General features: G+C 40.0%; 1 protein-coding gene across 1 annotated transcript; it reads left to right on the plus strand.

Moving 5' to 3' along the window:
- The first annotated feature begins 208 nt into the window (after nucleotides 1-208).
- On the plus strand, nucleotides 209-15675 carry usp38 (ubiquitin specific peptidase 38). The gene is made up of 11 exons (XM_030742330.1): nucleotides 209-510; nucleotides 5362-6052; nucleotides 10525-10660; nucleotides 10890-11019; nucleotides 11115-11216; nucleotides 11617-11775; nucleotides 11973-12166; nucleotides 12296-12389; nucleotides 12485-12591; nucleotides 12826-14158; nucleotides 14775-15675. The coding sequence occupies exons 2-11, from the start codon at nucleotides 5371-5373 to the stop codon at nucleotides 14940-14942; spliced, it is 3105 nt and encodes a 1034-aa protein (XP_030598190.1). The 5' UTR covers nucleotides 209-510; nucleotides 5362-5370; the 3' UTR covers nucleotides 14943-15675.
- The last annotated feature ends 1407 nt before the right edge of the window (nucleotides 15676-17082 follow it).

The raw sequence follows: 17082 nt of genomic DNA on the forward strand, positions 1-17082 counted from the left end.
CCACCATTCCTAGATGCAGATCAATCTGGATGTCAGGTGAAGGCTCGAGGATTTCCAACTTTCCAAGAGTCTTAACAAAAACTGCAGGATATTTCCGAAAACTGGAGGTGGGCGAAGAGTGTTTGAACGCAACACATGAAGTGTACAAAAAAAAAAAAAAGAGTGTTAAAAGTTCTCGAAAATGCTCACAAAAACGTGAATTCGTTTAACTGTAAGCGTTTCAAATGGCCAGCAGCCTTCATCCGTGGAGAGCCGCAGACTGACTGTTAACACAAACGTAACAACAGCGGAACAGGCAAAGTTAAGAGAAAAAAAATACCTTCGCCCGAGGGTCCTACCGCCGCGTCTGTCCATAGGAATGACGTCGGTGGACGGTTAATCAGCTGTTTTCAAGCGAGGAAAGGAACCAAAATAAATACACAAAACACTGTTTCATCTTTCAAAGGCCGTCCGGCTCTGACCGACAGGTGAAGCTACTCTGGTCGGACGTTGTTGACATGCTTTATTTGGGTAAGAACACATGCTGGAGCCTCTGAATTACATAGTGGGATTTATGCTAAGTCAGTTTCTGGGCTAACATTTAGGCCTCTTCGGCTGGTTTTTGTCTGTTTGTTTTTCAGTTTTTGGTGTGTGTGGGGTCACTTTGTTAGTAACAGCTGCCGCTGCGGAGCGGTCGACATTATTTCAGAGGTTTAGTTTTATTGCCCATTCGAGCCGTGTTTACGTACAGAGATACCCGCTAATGTTACCCAGCTAGCGTTAGCAAACTAGCCGCGCGCGCGCGCGCGCGTGTGTGTGTGTGTGTGTGTGTGTGTGTGTGTTCGCAGTAACAGTAACAACACAGGGCGGCAGGTGTCTGAGATCAGACAAAAAATATGTTTGAGCTACCCCTAAGTAGTAGTAATGTGATGCGCAGTGGTCAGGGCAGATAGCCGGTAAATGAATTTCCTGCGCCGGACCGAAGAGAATAATGTAAACAGAAACAGTGAGCTATAGTTAGCGCCAGATGTGCTGAAAGCGTCTTAAATGCTCCGCACTGTAGATTCAAGACCTGTTCACATTATCGCTTATTAAACTAGGAAAACGATTCATCACTCTCAATAGTTTTTTAGTTCAAAAAGTGTGAAGTGTAATTAATTTTTTTTTTAAATGGCTCCAATGTGGCTTAGTTAACGATAATTCTGTAATAAAAAATATTGACTCAGAAAGTTTAAACCGGTAATGAAAAGATCTCTACAGTTTATGAATAATGCGGAAAATTTCTTAAATTATTTTTTTTACTAAGTATTAAAAAAGTAAAAAAAATAAATTCTAAAAAAACATTTTATTTGAGTCATGGACTGCAGGATGTGCTGGATAAATGACGTGTAGACATGATTCTGATCTTTAGCAGTTCTTGTGCGCCATCATGGTACCAATTTTTTAAAAATTCTTTTGGCTGCTCCATTTAGGGGTCACCACAGTGAATCATCTCACCCTATCCCTAGCATCCTTCTCTGTCACACCAACCCTCTGCATGTCCTCCTTCACTGCATCTATTAATCCTCTCAGTGGTCTTTCTCTTTTCCTCTTGCCTGGTAGCTCCACATTCATCATCCTTTGCCCATTGTATCCACTATCCCTCCTCTGCATGTGACCAAACCATCTCAGACTTCCCTCAAACTGCAATGTTCAGTCCCAACAAAAATTTTAGCATTTTCAACTCTGCCACCTGTAGCTCCACCAGGGCTTTTTGTTAGTGCCACCATCTCCAAATGGTACATCATAGCAGGTCTCACTACCATCTCGTAAAAGTTCTCTTTCACTCTAGACCAGGGACCTCAAACTCCCGGCCCGCGGGCCACTTCCGGCCCGCGAATTGATGTCAAAAGTATACTACAGTTTGGCCCTTTAAGTTACTTCTTTAAAATTTAGCTTTCCCCTTCAATTAAGACAACCATTTGTTGTGTAATTTAAATCAGGTATCCCCAGGTACCAGCGCATAGGCCATTTGGTACTGGGCCACACTGAAAAAAATTAATTATTTCTGTTTTAATTATTATGAGTCTGAACGACGTTTTATTTTTGAAAAATGGGCGGATTCTCTCCATTAGATCTGTTTGTGACTCACTCTTGACACGTGTCACAACCTTGTCTCGGTCACATGATACGTTGCTGCTAAAATTAAATCCACAATCTTCACTGGTTCCCGTACCTGTGGAAAGGCCTTTACACACCGGACGTGTAAATTTCGTGCGAATGTTTCGTGCGTTAAAAATATTTTTCGGACTCACCTGTTTTAAATGCAGCCGTTCACACCGACCGCATCATTTCGCAGGACGAATGTGCGGCGTTTGGTTTTTTTGGATCAAGTTCGATTTTTCTGACTTTCGCAAACAAACATCTGACCAATCAAATCGCTGCATTTAGCAACATGTGAGCTTATAGCGGAAAACGTACACTGAATAAACAGTGATGTAGGTAGGAACAGTAAAATAAATACTGTAAATGTACAGTTCAGTAATATAATACAATGTTACACAGTGTGTCTGCTAGCTAAAAGAAGAGCTGCTGTATTTTCAGGGAGAGAAAAGAGAGAAGTTCACTCAGAGATGGAGAAAGATGTAAGAAAGAGGACAAATGAGGAAGAAGAGAGGTTAGATTTAAAGGTAAAGACTGGCAAAACAAACTTAGGTATGCTAACTTTGTGTAATTCGAAGATTGTATGAAAACAGGTCAGTTTGCTGTACTGTATTTACAGTAAAGCTCTGTGTTGGACTGGTGCACAGTGTCTATGTTCATGGTTAGAGTTACACGTTACATCAGTGTACCAGAAATGAGTTTGAATCAAAGCTGCTGATGCTGAGATTCATTAACTGAATTCAACATTTATACAACCTGCTACTTTTACTTTCTTACTTTGAGTACATTTCAGAGCCTGTACTTTTTTACTTTTATACTTATACTTAAGTAAATAAGTACAAATAAAGACATACACAACCACTTGTTCTTTATTTATATATATATATATATATATATATATATATATATATATATATATATATATATATATATATATATATATATATATTAGGGGTGGGACTCGATTAAAAAAATTAATCGAATTAATTACAAGCTTTGTAATTAATTAATCGAAATTAATCGCATTTTAATCGCATTTCAATATTTGACATGAGAAATATTAATTTAAGTTTAGTTGATGAATGAATCAATATACATAAGCTTAAACTTCAAAATTTTGTTTATTTTCCCACCAGTCTACTACACAGACCAATGAAGGGTGGAAGTGCTCCTGTGATAAGCAAACTCCTGAAATTAAAGTTAAGCATCATAACTGGATAGTTTTATTCAACATTAATGTCTCACTTGTTATAGTTGGAAATTAATCATTCTCTCAGCTGTATTCCTTGATGTTGAAATGTGTTATGCTTGTTTTAACAGCTTATTTTAATTTAAAGACTTAAAATTAAACCACAAAAAGGAGAAAAAGTTCATTCTCCGTTTAACCAGCTGTTTTTACACAGCTGTGCTTCGCACTCACGGTTGCTAGGCGACATGAGCTACGCAGAGGTGACGGCAGCTGATATGAAGGCTAGCTGCTCACTTCCGGCCTTTGTGGTGTTCGTGGGCTGCGAAAGACGTGGGCCGGGTCCTTCGCAGGATGCGGCCCCTAATTTGGACATTGTGCGTCGATATAATCTGTATGCCGGGAACTCGCGCACTGAGAAACGTTCCACGGTGCAAAGTGCGATTAAAATGCGTTAAAATTTTTAACGCGTTAATTTCCCCGTAATTAATTAATCGAAATTAACGCGTTAAAGTCCCACCCCTAATATATATATATATATAATCTAGGGCTGCATAAAACGATTATTTTAGTAATCGAGTATTCTATCGATTATTCCAGCGATTAATCGAGTAATCGGATAAGAAATACTTTTTTTTATTAACAGTTTATCTGCATATTTTAACTTCCGTAATGCAGTTTCTCGCCATGTGAACAAACAGCGGTGAATGGAGCAGCTACAAAGTTCTCTTTTCTTCACCTTAACACTTGCTGATCAGGTGCTTGATGAAGGACCTCCAGCTGTTTCACAGATTTAATGGTGGTTACTAAAAGAAAAAGCTGCTGTTTTGGACGCTGGAAAAACGTTTCCTTTTTCACTACTTGAGCTCACCGTCACAGCTTCGCCTCTTTGCGCTTGCGCAGTTAAAACCGCTGCCTGCTATGAGTGTTTTGAAAAACTAGTGGCTGCGGGAGCCATGGCGCATGTGTGAGTAATGGTGTAATGCTTTGTATTCACAAGCATTCTCGAAAATACGTTTCTACTGCAGGTCTATATTTAGTCACTAATAAGGGATTAAAGTATAAAAAATATTTTGAAGGAGCCCCTCAGTCCTGGGGGGGCGGGCCTTCCGGTACCGAACCATCGCTAATGCTAATGGCCCGCGCTCGCTAGCAAACTAGTTCTGGTAGCTACAGCGGAAGTAAAGACAAAAAATAGCAGCTGAAATTCTCAGCGAGCACAACACACACAGACACACAGAGAGCAGTGGAGGCGTGGAAATGCATGTCAGCGACAGTTGCCACCCGTCCCGTAAAGTACGGAACACGGCATGTTACGGAGCCGTATTCCAGGGAGTCCCGTAACATACGGGGTTCTGTATTTTACGAGACAGGTGGCAACTCTAGTGATGATCCACTCTGTGTGAAAGGAAATCCATCGCAGCGACGGAGAGCTTTTTAGAATGTGTGCTTGTGTATACGTGAGTGATTCACACTCCAGTCCAGTAGGTGGCGGTAATGCAGTTCTATGTTGGTTTGCCAGCCCCCAATAAACCCACAAAAAAACGTCAGCACCAATGCTGCTAATGCTAGTGAGGAGCGCCGCTTACACCGAGACAGCTGAGCGCTGCAGAGTTTAAACGAAGCATCGACACAGTAAATTTGTGTCGATAAATTTTTAGAATCGATTTAATCGAGTTAATCGATGAATCGTTGCAGCCCTAATATAATCAGTGGCCCCCCACTGAGATGACAGAACCAGCAGTGGCCCCCAGGTCATTTGAGTTTGAGACCGCTGCTCTAGACTCTACAATCCCTCCTCTGCAAATGTCCAAACCAACTCAGCCTTGCCTCTCTAACTTTGTCTCCAAGCCGCTCAACCTGAGCTGTCCCTCTGATATACTCATTCATTCATAATCATGCCCATCCTGGTCACTCCCAGTGAAAATCTTAGCATCTTCAGCTCTGCCACCTCCAGCTCCGTTTCAAGTCTTTTTGTCAGTGCCACTGACTGCAAAGGTTTTCTGACCTTTTTAAAATGGGTCAACTAATTACTTTTCTATTGTTTTCCACAGACCGACAACATGGACAAGATTTTGGAAGGCCTGGTGAGCTCCGATCACTCTGTTCCAGTGAAGAGGGCCATTGTGAAGAAGGTAGTGGAAGCAGCTGAGAGAGAAGTGACAGAGGATCAGTGTCAGGCGCTGTTTACTCTCACCACCCGCCTCATTTTACTCGGTGAAGATGCGTTCCAGAAGCAAATTGGCTTCCAGGTTCTCGAAGCCTATGCACGCTACCACCGCCCAGAATTTGAGCGTTTCTTCAGTAAAGACTTCGTTCTCAGTCTGCTCCAGCAGGGTTACGACCAGCTGGACCGCAAAGACCCCGCCATAATAGAATACATTCACTGCTGCCTACGGCTGCTCATCAGCTGTCCCTCGGTGCTGGAGATCTTTGGTGTGATCCAGGTGGAGGTTTTAAGGATGGTGTGTGAACGCCCTGAGCCTGCTTTCTGTGCCCGCCTGAGCACTTTGCTGTCAGACTTTGTGCAGTGCATCCCGAGGGATAAGTCGAGTGTTTTATTCTGCCAGCAGCTGGTGAGGACCATCAGTTCTTTCCATTGCTTTGCTAGCCAAGAGCAAGAGCTGAGAGAGTATGTTGGTCAGGTGACAAAAGTTAGTGCACTGCTGCAGAGCATCTGGAAGGCTGACCCAGCTACTCTGCTGCCCTCACTGCAGGAAGTCTTTGCCATTATTTCCTCCACAGGTGAGACTCCTTCATTCCTTACAGGCTGTGGTTTAAACTTTAAAGGAACAATAGTCATTTCATAATTGATCTTTTTTTTTTTTTTTTTTTTTTTTTTTTTGTTTGTTTAAATGGGTTCACTTTTGAGACACATATAATTGTTATAGATGCTCTAAAAACTTAAAATATGATCAAATTTGGATTTTATTAATAGTTTTGTAGTGGCCTTGTTTTAGGATAGGGATGGGCTTTTCACGCAGAAATCCTAGTTGTTATTTGTTTGGAACAGCTCAGCTCTTGTTCAGAGGTTGCCCACAACCCAAATGCCCATAAATGACTAGTTCTGCTTGTGGACCTTATTACATTACAGTACATTACATTATACAAGGAGTTTCACACAAGATTTTTGATGTCTATAATCATCTTTGGCTGGACATGATTCTTCTGTTTACAGTAGCATGCAAACTTATACACTTTAGGTCAAGGGTGGGCAACCTTTTTTTTTTTTTTTTGCAGCTGAATTTTAGTAGACATGACAGATTACTTTAAAATAAGCCTGGGTCATTGTACTAGAAACCAATAACCTTGTGTTACAAATGCAAGGTGATATTCTTTACCTTGCACATGTACATAGTGTCTCCAAAGTGTAGTGGGTTTTCACATTCGCCTAACAGGAAAAAGATCCAGGGAGGAGACACAGATCCCTTTGGGATTGCATCAGGAAAGCCATCCGATGTAAAGGAAAAAAAAAAAAATGGCAATCAAACAGGCAGCGCTACCTGCTGTAGTGACCCTTTGTGATAAGGAAGCAGTTTAAAGTAGCTTTATACAAAGTAATGGTCATGAATATGAATTAAATAATTTTCAGTAACTCTACTAATATTGCATGGTATATTTCCGGCCACCAAGTAATGATGCGATCAATAAACTATTGGGCAAGCCCCACACTCTTAATTTGGAAGTGCAGTCACAGCTGACAAGTGAGCACCAGCCCTTCCTGTCTCCCTCTACAACCTGTTTGGAAGCTCATCAGGCTACTGTTGAGACTCATCCTACAGTCTGACTAAGGCCTGATTTAGACTTGAGACGTTGTTGTCAGCATTTATGTATGTGCGAGGTGCATTATGTGTTAATTACGGTATAGTAATGATGTCCCAGTATTTTACAGCGAATAGAAACAAATAAAATGCTGGGACTTTTTTTCCTCCTGGGTCCCCACATTTTGTTGTGGTCAGTTTTTTTTCTGAGGTAAGCATATTCATCCTTCTAGTTTTTCCACTTCTTTGTACATTCCCTCACATCCTTTCTGATAGTTTCAACAGTCTCCCTCCAGGGATTTGCTGACATTTGTGAGTCCTCATATTGATTCTATTCCTTATACCGAGACAATTATTGTTATTCTCTCACTGATAAATTTAAAAACTGCTGCAAAAAAGTAGCCGGAAATGCACAGGAGTTGGCAGTACTGAACAGACCAATCACAGTAGTTGAGGGCTGTGCTGCGTCAACCTGGCATGTGTTTACATTTCTAGGGAGGTGTACGCCAGATTACAGCGTAGGTTACAGCACAGATTTCCTGCTGAAGCATTAATCCCCAGTACCTCTCCTGTCTTGAACTTCAGCTGGTGATTGTACTCCTTGATCTTCTCCGAAGATCTTCTTAGAGCTGGAAGGTCACTCCAACCAGAATCTGCAGCTGGTTGAAAATACACTGTTAGCTCAGAGAAAATGAGAATGAAGTGTATCACCATCACAATTTGGAGTTTGGAAGGGTGGAGTTTGAGTTTGAGGCCAATTGATGAGAAACTCAGTGGAGAGAGAGTTGATACTTGCTCCTTTATTTATTGTCAGAGTATGAGTATTTAGCATGATTTATTCCTGTTTTTAAGAAAACGTGGGTGTGCCTCCTTTCATATGCACACCCACTCTGCCGAAGCTACAGCTTTTATTGATTTTGGACGTGGTGCATACGATGACCCAGTCACATAAAAAAATTTGTTTGTTTTTTTTCTTGTTTGTGTGTTTTCAATCATTTAAATACTGTATTCTAAAATCATGTCCAGCCCTATTTTATTTCACACCGAGTGATTTATTGAACACATTTTTTTTTTGAGGGGTAAATACTGAAATTATTTACTTGAAAGATGTAGCTAAGCATGGAAGAGCAAAACTGTCTCTAAACGTAATAAATAAGATAGTGTTTCACAAAATACTTGAAAATAATTTATATTTATATGCATTTATCTGTAGTTGTTTATTTTAGTAATGGGTTGATCAAAATCTCTGCACACTTGAAGGGGCAACAGCTGCTTCAGAAGAAAAGTTTTTGATCATCCAATCAGAACATAATGGCTGATTAACACTGTGTATTTGCCTTTAATCACATCATTAAAAGCATCAGTTTGACAAACCTAATCATAAATAACATTCATTTACTCATTTTCCTCAACAGAACACAGGTCAAAAGTGGAAAAATGGGTAATCATAAAAATATCCTATACCCAACATAAACCAAAAAACCCCAACATAAACACAACTGCAGATACCCTACAGAAATTTACTTGGTTATTCACATACAATCAACTATATAAACTGCCCAAGAATAAATACAAATTATCACGACTGGTGCAAGTAACATACCAATTTAAAAAAAAAAAAAAACCTTGCCCTCCAAGAAGCATCACTGATATCACCGTACTAGCTCCAGAAAACCACTTATTTTTTTTAATTAAAATGATCCTCATTCTTTTTTGATGGTGCATTTAAATGAATGAATGAATAAATAAATAAATATAAAAACTATAACATTACACTGTTCATCATTCAGTCCCTTATGTGTCTGTAACATCAATATCCAGAAAGCCTCTGTCCATCTCAATAAATCATAATCTCCACCCCTATGAGATCCCAACAGGTTCAGTACCATAAAAGCGCAGGGAGGCTACATCATGTTTCATATCAGTGAAGTGAGCTGCTCCTGGATAATCTTTATCCTGTCGGTGAATCGCGCTTTTATATTCACTTATGCTGCTTTTAAATTTTTAATAGTTTTACTTATGTATGCAGGGCCATATGGAGAGTGTATCATATGTATATATAGCGTGGGTAGATGCACAATTTATCACACCCTTAATTGAAAATGTTTTTTTGTGTGTGTGGGTGGCAAAAATATGCAGTTTTACTTGTATCATGACACTGAGCACAATTCCCATGCGATACTTAAGACTTCTTATATAGAAAATAAGCATGGACCAAAGAGTGATCCACATCTTTTTGTTTGTCTTTTGTTTCAGTTCTGATCCCATTCTGATAAATGACTGCCGATACAGATACAGATCTGTTTTTACTTTAATGTTATCATTAGTGAGGCTGAAATAAACCACAGTTTAGCCAGTGGGTTTTTCCATTATTAAGCATGTCTGTAATGGAGGCTACAATTCAACTGTTGGTGTGTGACTCTTGCACTTTTTCTACCTGTACTGCACACTTTTTAGTGCATGAACTCCTGGTACTCTTTCACTTGAAACCTTTGCAGGTGCTTGATTAAACTGGTTGTATTGTGTAACCCAGTCATGCTTCCACCCCTTAACACGTTGGCTTTACACTCATTGGAAGCAGCTGTCTTGGTTTTCAGTATTTCCAGACTTTAAAAACTCTCCAAAAAAAAAAAAAAAAATTTTGTAAAACCAACAACTAATATATTTGCTTACTCAGGTTAAATTTCACATATTACATTATGCTAGGTTATGGCAGGTTTGTGGTCAGTGTTAAGCCGGTAAGTGGATCACAGTGTCAGTCTGATATCTGATGAGTGAATGATATCAGTAGCAGATCTGATACCGATACAGGATTGAATTGGATCCATCAATAAAATCACAAAAATAGAGAAATTAATGTAATGGTAAATGCATAGACATAGCAAAACAGCTTACATTTAATTTTTTTTATGTTTTTGATCAATTTAATGCAATATTATATAATTAGTTAATTTTTTCTTTATAGTTTTGGCAGTTTTGGTTTTCTGTAGTTGAGAATATTTCAGTTGAAATCCAAATTGCAGTTGTTGGTGGTAAATTCTACTGATATCCTGACTCTTGTCTGCAGTTTGAAGTATAAAGCAGCACAAAATGAACAACCAGCAGACAAGAGTCAGGATATCAGTAGGATCTGCTTTGGATTGAAAGGTCACTTGGCTGCTGTTTTATTGATATTTTTCGGGTAAACCGTCCCCGTGAAATGCTTAAGAGGTTTGTAATATCCACAGATCGTATACATAATACATAGAGTTTCGTAATACATAAAGCACCATAGATGTTTGTGATCATGTTTCACTGCATCAAATCATAAACCTCTTCTGTCATAATGTTCATCCTTAGTGTTTGTTCCTCATATTTATGCAGGCTATATAATTTGACTAAAAATACAACTTGTATCCCACCCGGTGTCCTCTGGAACACAGAGAAAAGCTAAAATTATGTTTTTGTTTATTGCAGACCCCTCCTTTGACCCATCCATTGCACTGGCCAGCCTGGTCCAGCATATCCCAGTCCAGATGATCACCGTGCTTATCAAGAGTCTCACCACAGACCAGAATGTCAGAGACGCAAGCATGACTAAAGCACTCTGCAGGTGAATTTACACACCGAGTCGTTTGAGTTAAAAATAAATAAAATGATTCTCAGTTTTTTTTCATTTGCTTGCATCTTATTTTTTTTAGATACAACTGGAGTTGTACAGTTTTCAGGATGTATGTCTAAATGCCTTGAATAGTATCTGTACTGATATAAAATCAGCTGATCTATTTAATGACACCATAAGTGCATTTGTTCCAGTTACTTACCCTTTTCTGTCCATTTAGGATGATTGACTGGTTATCTTGGCCTCTGGCCCAACATGTAGATACCTGGGTCATCGCTCTCCTGAAAGGACTGGCTGCTGTTCAGAAGTTCACTATCCTCATAGATGTCACTTTGCTTAAAATCGAGCTGGTTTGTAATGAGAACTCCTCATTTTAGTTTCTTATAGATGGAAATTGTATGCGTCTTACCTAAGCTTCTCTGTAAATAAATGTGTTCACCCATAGGTATTCAGTCGTCTGTGGTACCCCATTGTGCGGCAGGGGGCGCTGGCTGTGCTCTCTCACATGCTGCTGAGTTTCCAGCACTCTCCTGAGGCCTTCCATTTGGTAAGGGGGTCTCTTGTGTCCTCACAGCCCATTTCCCTCTCATATGGCCACTTTATTGGTTTTCTCATTTTCATCTCTTCTGGCTTAAATTACTTCAAAGCTGCATAGACGTCTTTTCCCAGAACTCCAGGCTTGGCACCACTCTCTCACTAATGATGTGTGAAGCACTTAAATGCAGAGCAATGGCCCTTGAGTTGGCCAATTTCATTAGATTCTAAAAACATGAATAGACTCAAAAATACTCAGTAAATGAGACCTCTGTGGGGTTTCTGATGTGCAGCCACCCCGTGGCTTTCCATGCTGCAGATTTTTATGATTAATGTTAGCTGTACCTTCCACTGTTTTCAGCACCACGGAGTACTCAACATTTTTCTCTTCTCTTTATTCCCCTCTTTCTCAGGTTGTTCCAGATGTAGTAGATCTAGTCCAGTCCCTAAGGACAGATGGGCTCCCCACCAGTAAAGCATTCCTGCTGCAGTTCACTGAGCTCATACACTGCATGATGTACCAGTACTCTGGCTTTCCTGACCTTTATGACAACATACTGGAGGCCATCAAGGTAACAGAGTGGGGAGAACACCTGTTTCTGTGGTAGGATTTAGATATTTCAAAAAGTTTGTGTAATACATTAGGCCCATGTTTTATTTATTTAGATAATCAGAAATGACACTTGATATGCAATGGAGCGCTTCAGTTAGACGTTCTGTTAATTTTACTTTACAGTTTTGCTGTGTTAAAGATGTCTTCTCTTTTCAGGATCTCCCAAAACCTGCAGAAGAGAAGATCAAGCTGGTGTTGAATCAAAGTGCCTGGACGTCTCAGTCCAACTCATTTGCCTCCAGTCTGCTGAGGCAAGCAGGGAAGTCTGAGACGGGCAAGACGGGTCTGGTCAACCTGGGGAACACGTGTTACATGAACAGCATCATCCAGACCCTCTTTATGGCCACGGAGTGAGTCAAATTTCCCCGTTGTGGGATCATTAAAGTCTTATCTTATCTTATCTCTTATCGTAAAATCTGTAAAACCCGGTGTTCTTGTTGTGAAATTAAAAATTAAACGTGAACTGTTTTTTTTCTCAGTTTCAGGAGGCATGTTTTATCGTTGCATCTAAACAGTTCTAATACGCTAATGAAAAAGCTTCAGCTCCTCTTTGCTTTCCTCGCACACACTCAGGTTAGTGTTGTCCTGTAATATAGAGCATTGTTGCTGGAGAATCACAACAGTGGAGGATAATGTGTTTGGTTCATTTGTGTTTATCTGTCCTACAGAGGGCAGCCTATGCTCCCAGAAACTTCTTGGAAGTGTCTCGGCCTCCCTGGTTCAATGTGGGTTCTCAGCAGGACTGTTCAGAGTACCTCAGATTTCTTTTAGACAGGTATTGTAAATGGATTGCTTGCCCATCATTTGTGCATTCCTGAAAGCAGAATGGGATAAATGTTCATGATAAGGCCTGTTCTGTTTATGCTAATTGTATATGAACATGATTTGTAAACTGTATTTTCTTTGGAGTAAAATGATAATACCAGCGGCTCGGTAAGAAACAAACAGCTGTTGCACAAATTTTGGATTTTCATCTAAAGCTGATTGTGCCGATCTTTCTGATCTCAAGGTTACACGAGGAGGAGAAAACCCTTCAGGCTTTGGATTCAGCTAAACCAAAAGCTGCTTCCCCAACTGACGCGAGCTGCAAAGACCCTGCAGGTCCGACACCTGCCGAGGTAAATGGACAGACCTGTTTGACTCCAGGAGAAACCAGACCTGGAGATGACAGGCGGACTTTGATAGAAAAGCTGTTTGGTGGGAAGCTGATCACAAGCATTCGCTGTATGCAGTGCAACTGCATCTCTGAGAAAGAAGAACCTTTTACAGACCTCTCTTTGGCCTTTTGTCCATCTACTACTTTTCAGGATAGTCCTCAATCACAAGGGCCCTTAGAAGAGCCCAGAGTTCTCTGTCAAGGATCTGTCAATGGTGGCAGTGAAGTTCCTGAGCCAGGCTCGGCCAGTGCTCTGGCTAGCAATGCCCATTTTGTGCCAGTAACAAATGAGCCTCCACTCTCCGTGCCTGACCTGGTGAATTATTTTCTGGCTCCAGAAATCCTTGATGAAGACAATGCCTATTTCTGCGAGAAGTGTAGCTCCCTCCAGCGGGCAGAGAAGACCATTAACGTGGTGTCTGCCCCTGAGTACTTGATTCTCACCCTGCTGCGATTCTCATATGATGCCAAATGCCATATCCGTAGGAAGATTCTGGACAATGTCACCATCCCACCACTCATCAAACTTCCTGTGCATGACCCTCCAATACCTACACGGTGCTCTTCTTCTACCTCTTCTCCTCTGCAAGTGGATTCTCCTGAGAGCAGTGAGAATCTGGCCAAGAAACTCAAATCATCGCAACACGATGAGGAAGAGGAGAAGGCAAGGATAGATGGAGCAGAGGAGATAAGCAGGGCGGTTCAGTCAGTCCCCTACGTCCTCAGCTCGGTGGTGATGCATTCTGGTATATCTTCTGAAAGTGGCCACTACTACTCTTATGGTTGTAACATTAATGGGGCAGATGCAGTACAGCAAACAGCAAACCAGTTTAGCATCAAAGAGGATTTAGGGAATGGCCAGGCCGAGGGCAGCCTCTGCACCTGCTCAGCTCCCTCGGTTTCACAAGAACAAGGCGGCACACTGCATAATAGTGGCCAGGAGGCAAAAGATTGGCTGCTCTTCAATGATAGCAGAGTAACATTCACATCCTTCCAATCAGTGCAAAACATTACTAATCGCTTCCCCAAGGACACTGCTTATGTGCTCATGTACAGGAAGCAGGAGCTACCGGGGCAAAGCGTAAATGGGGGCCTAATGGCAAGTGGAATGAGACTGAGTGCCGAGCCTCCTCTGCAAAAAGAACTACTGGATGCTGTTATCAAAGACAACAAGCTCTATTTACAGGTACGTGAAATGTACTTCCACATAGCCTACTGGTGTTACGTTACCCTTTAAAACTGTCATTGCCCATAAATTCAAGTGTGAGATGATTAACGCGTGTTAAATCTGTAGTTTATGAGCTCACGGGGTATTTGGGTGGAAACTGTGCTTGTTTTTCCTTTTTTACACAAACATGCCTTAACATCATTAACAGTAACACTTCTAAGAGGGAGGTTGTTCTAAAAGTCAGACAGTCACTGAGGTGGAGAGCGATAACGGGAAAGCAGACTGTGGTTTTACGGATAACTTGGAAAACACACTGTGTAGGAGTTTTTATTTGGACTGCACTTGAAGCCAAATCTGAACTGTCCTGTTACAAGATGTGAAGAGTAATTTCACGAGTCATTGAGCTGTGCTCCGTTGGGTTGACATTCCACCACTTTTATTACATCTGCAGTAAACTTCCTCTAGGGGGTGCTGTAATGACATGAAGTGAAAGCTCTGATGCACTTTCAAGCACATGTAACTACACTGCTTCTTTGGCGCAGCAAAATTGAGTCCTGTTTGTGCTTCAGTATAGTTCATAAGTTCCTAATCTCACTTGGAAATCTCACCTCTCTCCCCGGCATGCTGTCATTAGGAACAGGAGCTCAGTGCTCGGACCCAGGCTCTTCAGGCCCCGTCATCCTCCTGCTCATTCAGGCCCAACGGTTCAGATGACAATAACCCACCAGGGAGCTGCGGACCATCTGGTGGAGGAGGAGGAGGGGGAGGAGGGTTCAATACCATTAGTAGACTGGTCTTCTGAAATAAAGGGGAAAAAAAATGCTGCAGGAAATCCAGATGAACTGGTGCTAAGGGAGTCCTGGGCTGATCCTACAGGAGGCTGAATCGTCTCACTATGTATAGCATAAAAGGAGCACTGAAATGATCTAGCAACACACACACAGACACACACACATCAGCACTGGTTCTGATTCTTCATTTGATTTTCTCTAACTCTTAAAGTTTTGGTTAGTCTTCACATATTATTATTATTATTATTATTATTATTTATTTTTGTGATTGAAAACATTGTAATCTTCTGTTAATCCTGAAAAGTTGAAAACTTGGGGTGAATATTGCTCACTGGTGCAAATATATTTCCTTCTTAAATGAAAGAATTATGACAAAATATGATTTGACAAATACTTCAGATTTGTCTTCTAATAAACGTTTTCTTTGATACATAAAAACCTGTTTTAGTGTAAAAAAAAGAAAGTGCTCATATTTTTGACTTTGTTTACTATTACCTCATACCCACACATGCACACAATACAGAAGAAGGTCACAATAGAGAAAAAGGCATTCATCTGTGGGCTATACAGATTTTTTTTTTTTTTTATCTATCATACTTTTTACTTGCAGCATATTGTGAGCTGTGGTGTTTCATTATTGGGGATATTGTGCCTGGAATGTGTACTCTTATTTTTTTTTATAGGTCTCTTACAACACATGCAATAAATGTACATATGACGTCAAATAAAAGAACTTCAAATGAATCACAAGGAATATATGTGGAAATCAAAACTTCATAGAGAAAATATTCAAGTTGAGGGCGCTTTCATGATCTGGAATAATCTAGTGGGATCTACTTTGCAAACTGATTTCACTACAGATATCTGACAGCATGTTTTAATGTATTCTGATTTAATGATTTAGCGAGACTTCTGTGTTCATGATGACTTGGATGTGCCTTTTGATATTTAATACAGGGTTTTTAAGAATGGAGTTTCTTTTAGTTTACACCTCAGCAGTACTGTATTAATATCCGTATTGGCTTCATTTCCCCCTGCAAATCAGTATTTGCGGTAATAAAGTAACCACGTAGGTTAAGGTAGCTATTTTCCGTGGTATATTAGCAAAGATACGGACAGATATCGGTGGCATCCAGTATGTAATAATAAAATGTAACATGGCAACAGAAGGCATGAACATTTTTTTAAAACCTCATTTATTTCTTTTTTTTTTTTTTTTTTTTTTTTTAATTTGCATGTATCAGATAGTGTATCGTTATCTTGAAGCTTAATTCCATGTATGCAACACTCTTCTTCTCAGAATCAATATATAAACATTTCCACTGTAAGGAATATATTGACCACTTGGGCATTTGGATCTGCTGCAAATGAGTGTGTGTGTTTTTTATTCTATAAATAATTTAGACAAAAAAATAAATGTTAGATTTAGCACTTACTGAAACTGCCAACCTCAGAAAACCGCTGAAAAAGTTACTTTAAAAAAAAAGTAAATGGCTTTGTTAATTAAAGTAATCAAAGAATTTCATGTTGTTGCAGAATTCATCAAAACATGCGGCAAATCCCCTATTTTATGCTTCGATTGCAAAATAGATTTGCTCAAAATGGAAGTGAGTGCACTCAAACCAGTAACCAAAAAGGGAACTGGAAAATCACATGCCGTCACATACTGTTCCGACAGGCAAATGATAGTTTGTTTGTTTTTAATGCAGCGAGACCAAATCATTAGCAAAGGTGTCATTTTTACACATTTTTAATTGATGTGGTAAATACACTGCAGTAGCACTTCAGCTTTCAACAGAGAAAAGAGAAATCTCAGACTCAGTTTTTAAACAAGCAAACTGGCATTTTTCTCCTCCTCTTTGTTTTTGGGGATGTATCTTAAATATTCTGTAACCATTCAATAGGATATTAGTATTTTAGATTATCTGCAGACAATCTAGAACTCTGCTGGTACCACATCTAAGGTCTGTTTGTTTTACTAGGTAATACTGAAAAGCTGAAAACAGATAACAGAACCCACATGAACTAAATTGGTACACGTACACCTTTAATTCATAAAATAATAGAACATAAAAGAAGGTACAGCTTAACTCCGGGGACTCAGGACCTTTGCTGTTTGATGATGTGACACATATGGTATCAAAAAGAATT

The sequence above is a fragment of the Archocentrus centrarchus genome, chromosome 1 (assembly GCF_007364275.1).
Source record: "Archocentrus centrarchus isolate MPI-CPG fArcCen1 chromosome 1, fArcCen1, whole genome shotgun sequence".
In the NCBI taxonomy this organism is placed as follows: domain Eukaryota; kingdom Metazoa; phylum Chordata; class Actinopteri; order Cichliformes; family Cichlidae; genus Archocentrus; species Archocentrus centrarchus.

Coding starts and splice junctions, on each gene's coding strand:
- usp38 (XM_030742330.1), top strand. CDS start 5,371: ATGGACAAGATTTTGGAAGGCCTGGTGAGCTCCGATCACTCTGTTCCA. Junction 11,020..11,114: donor CTTTGCTTAAAATCGAGCTG/GTTTGTAATGAG, acceptor GTTCACCCATAG/GTATTCAGTCGTCTGTGGTA. Junction 11,776..11,972: donor ACATACTGGAGGCCATCAAG/GTAACAGAGTGG, acceptor TTCTCTTTTCAG/GATCTCCCAAAACCTGCAGA.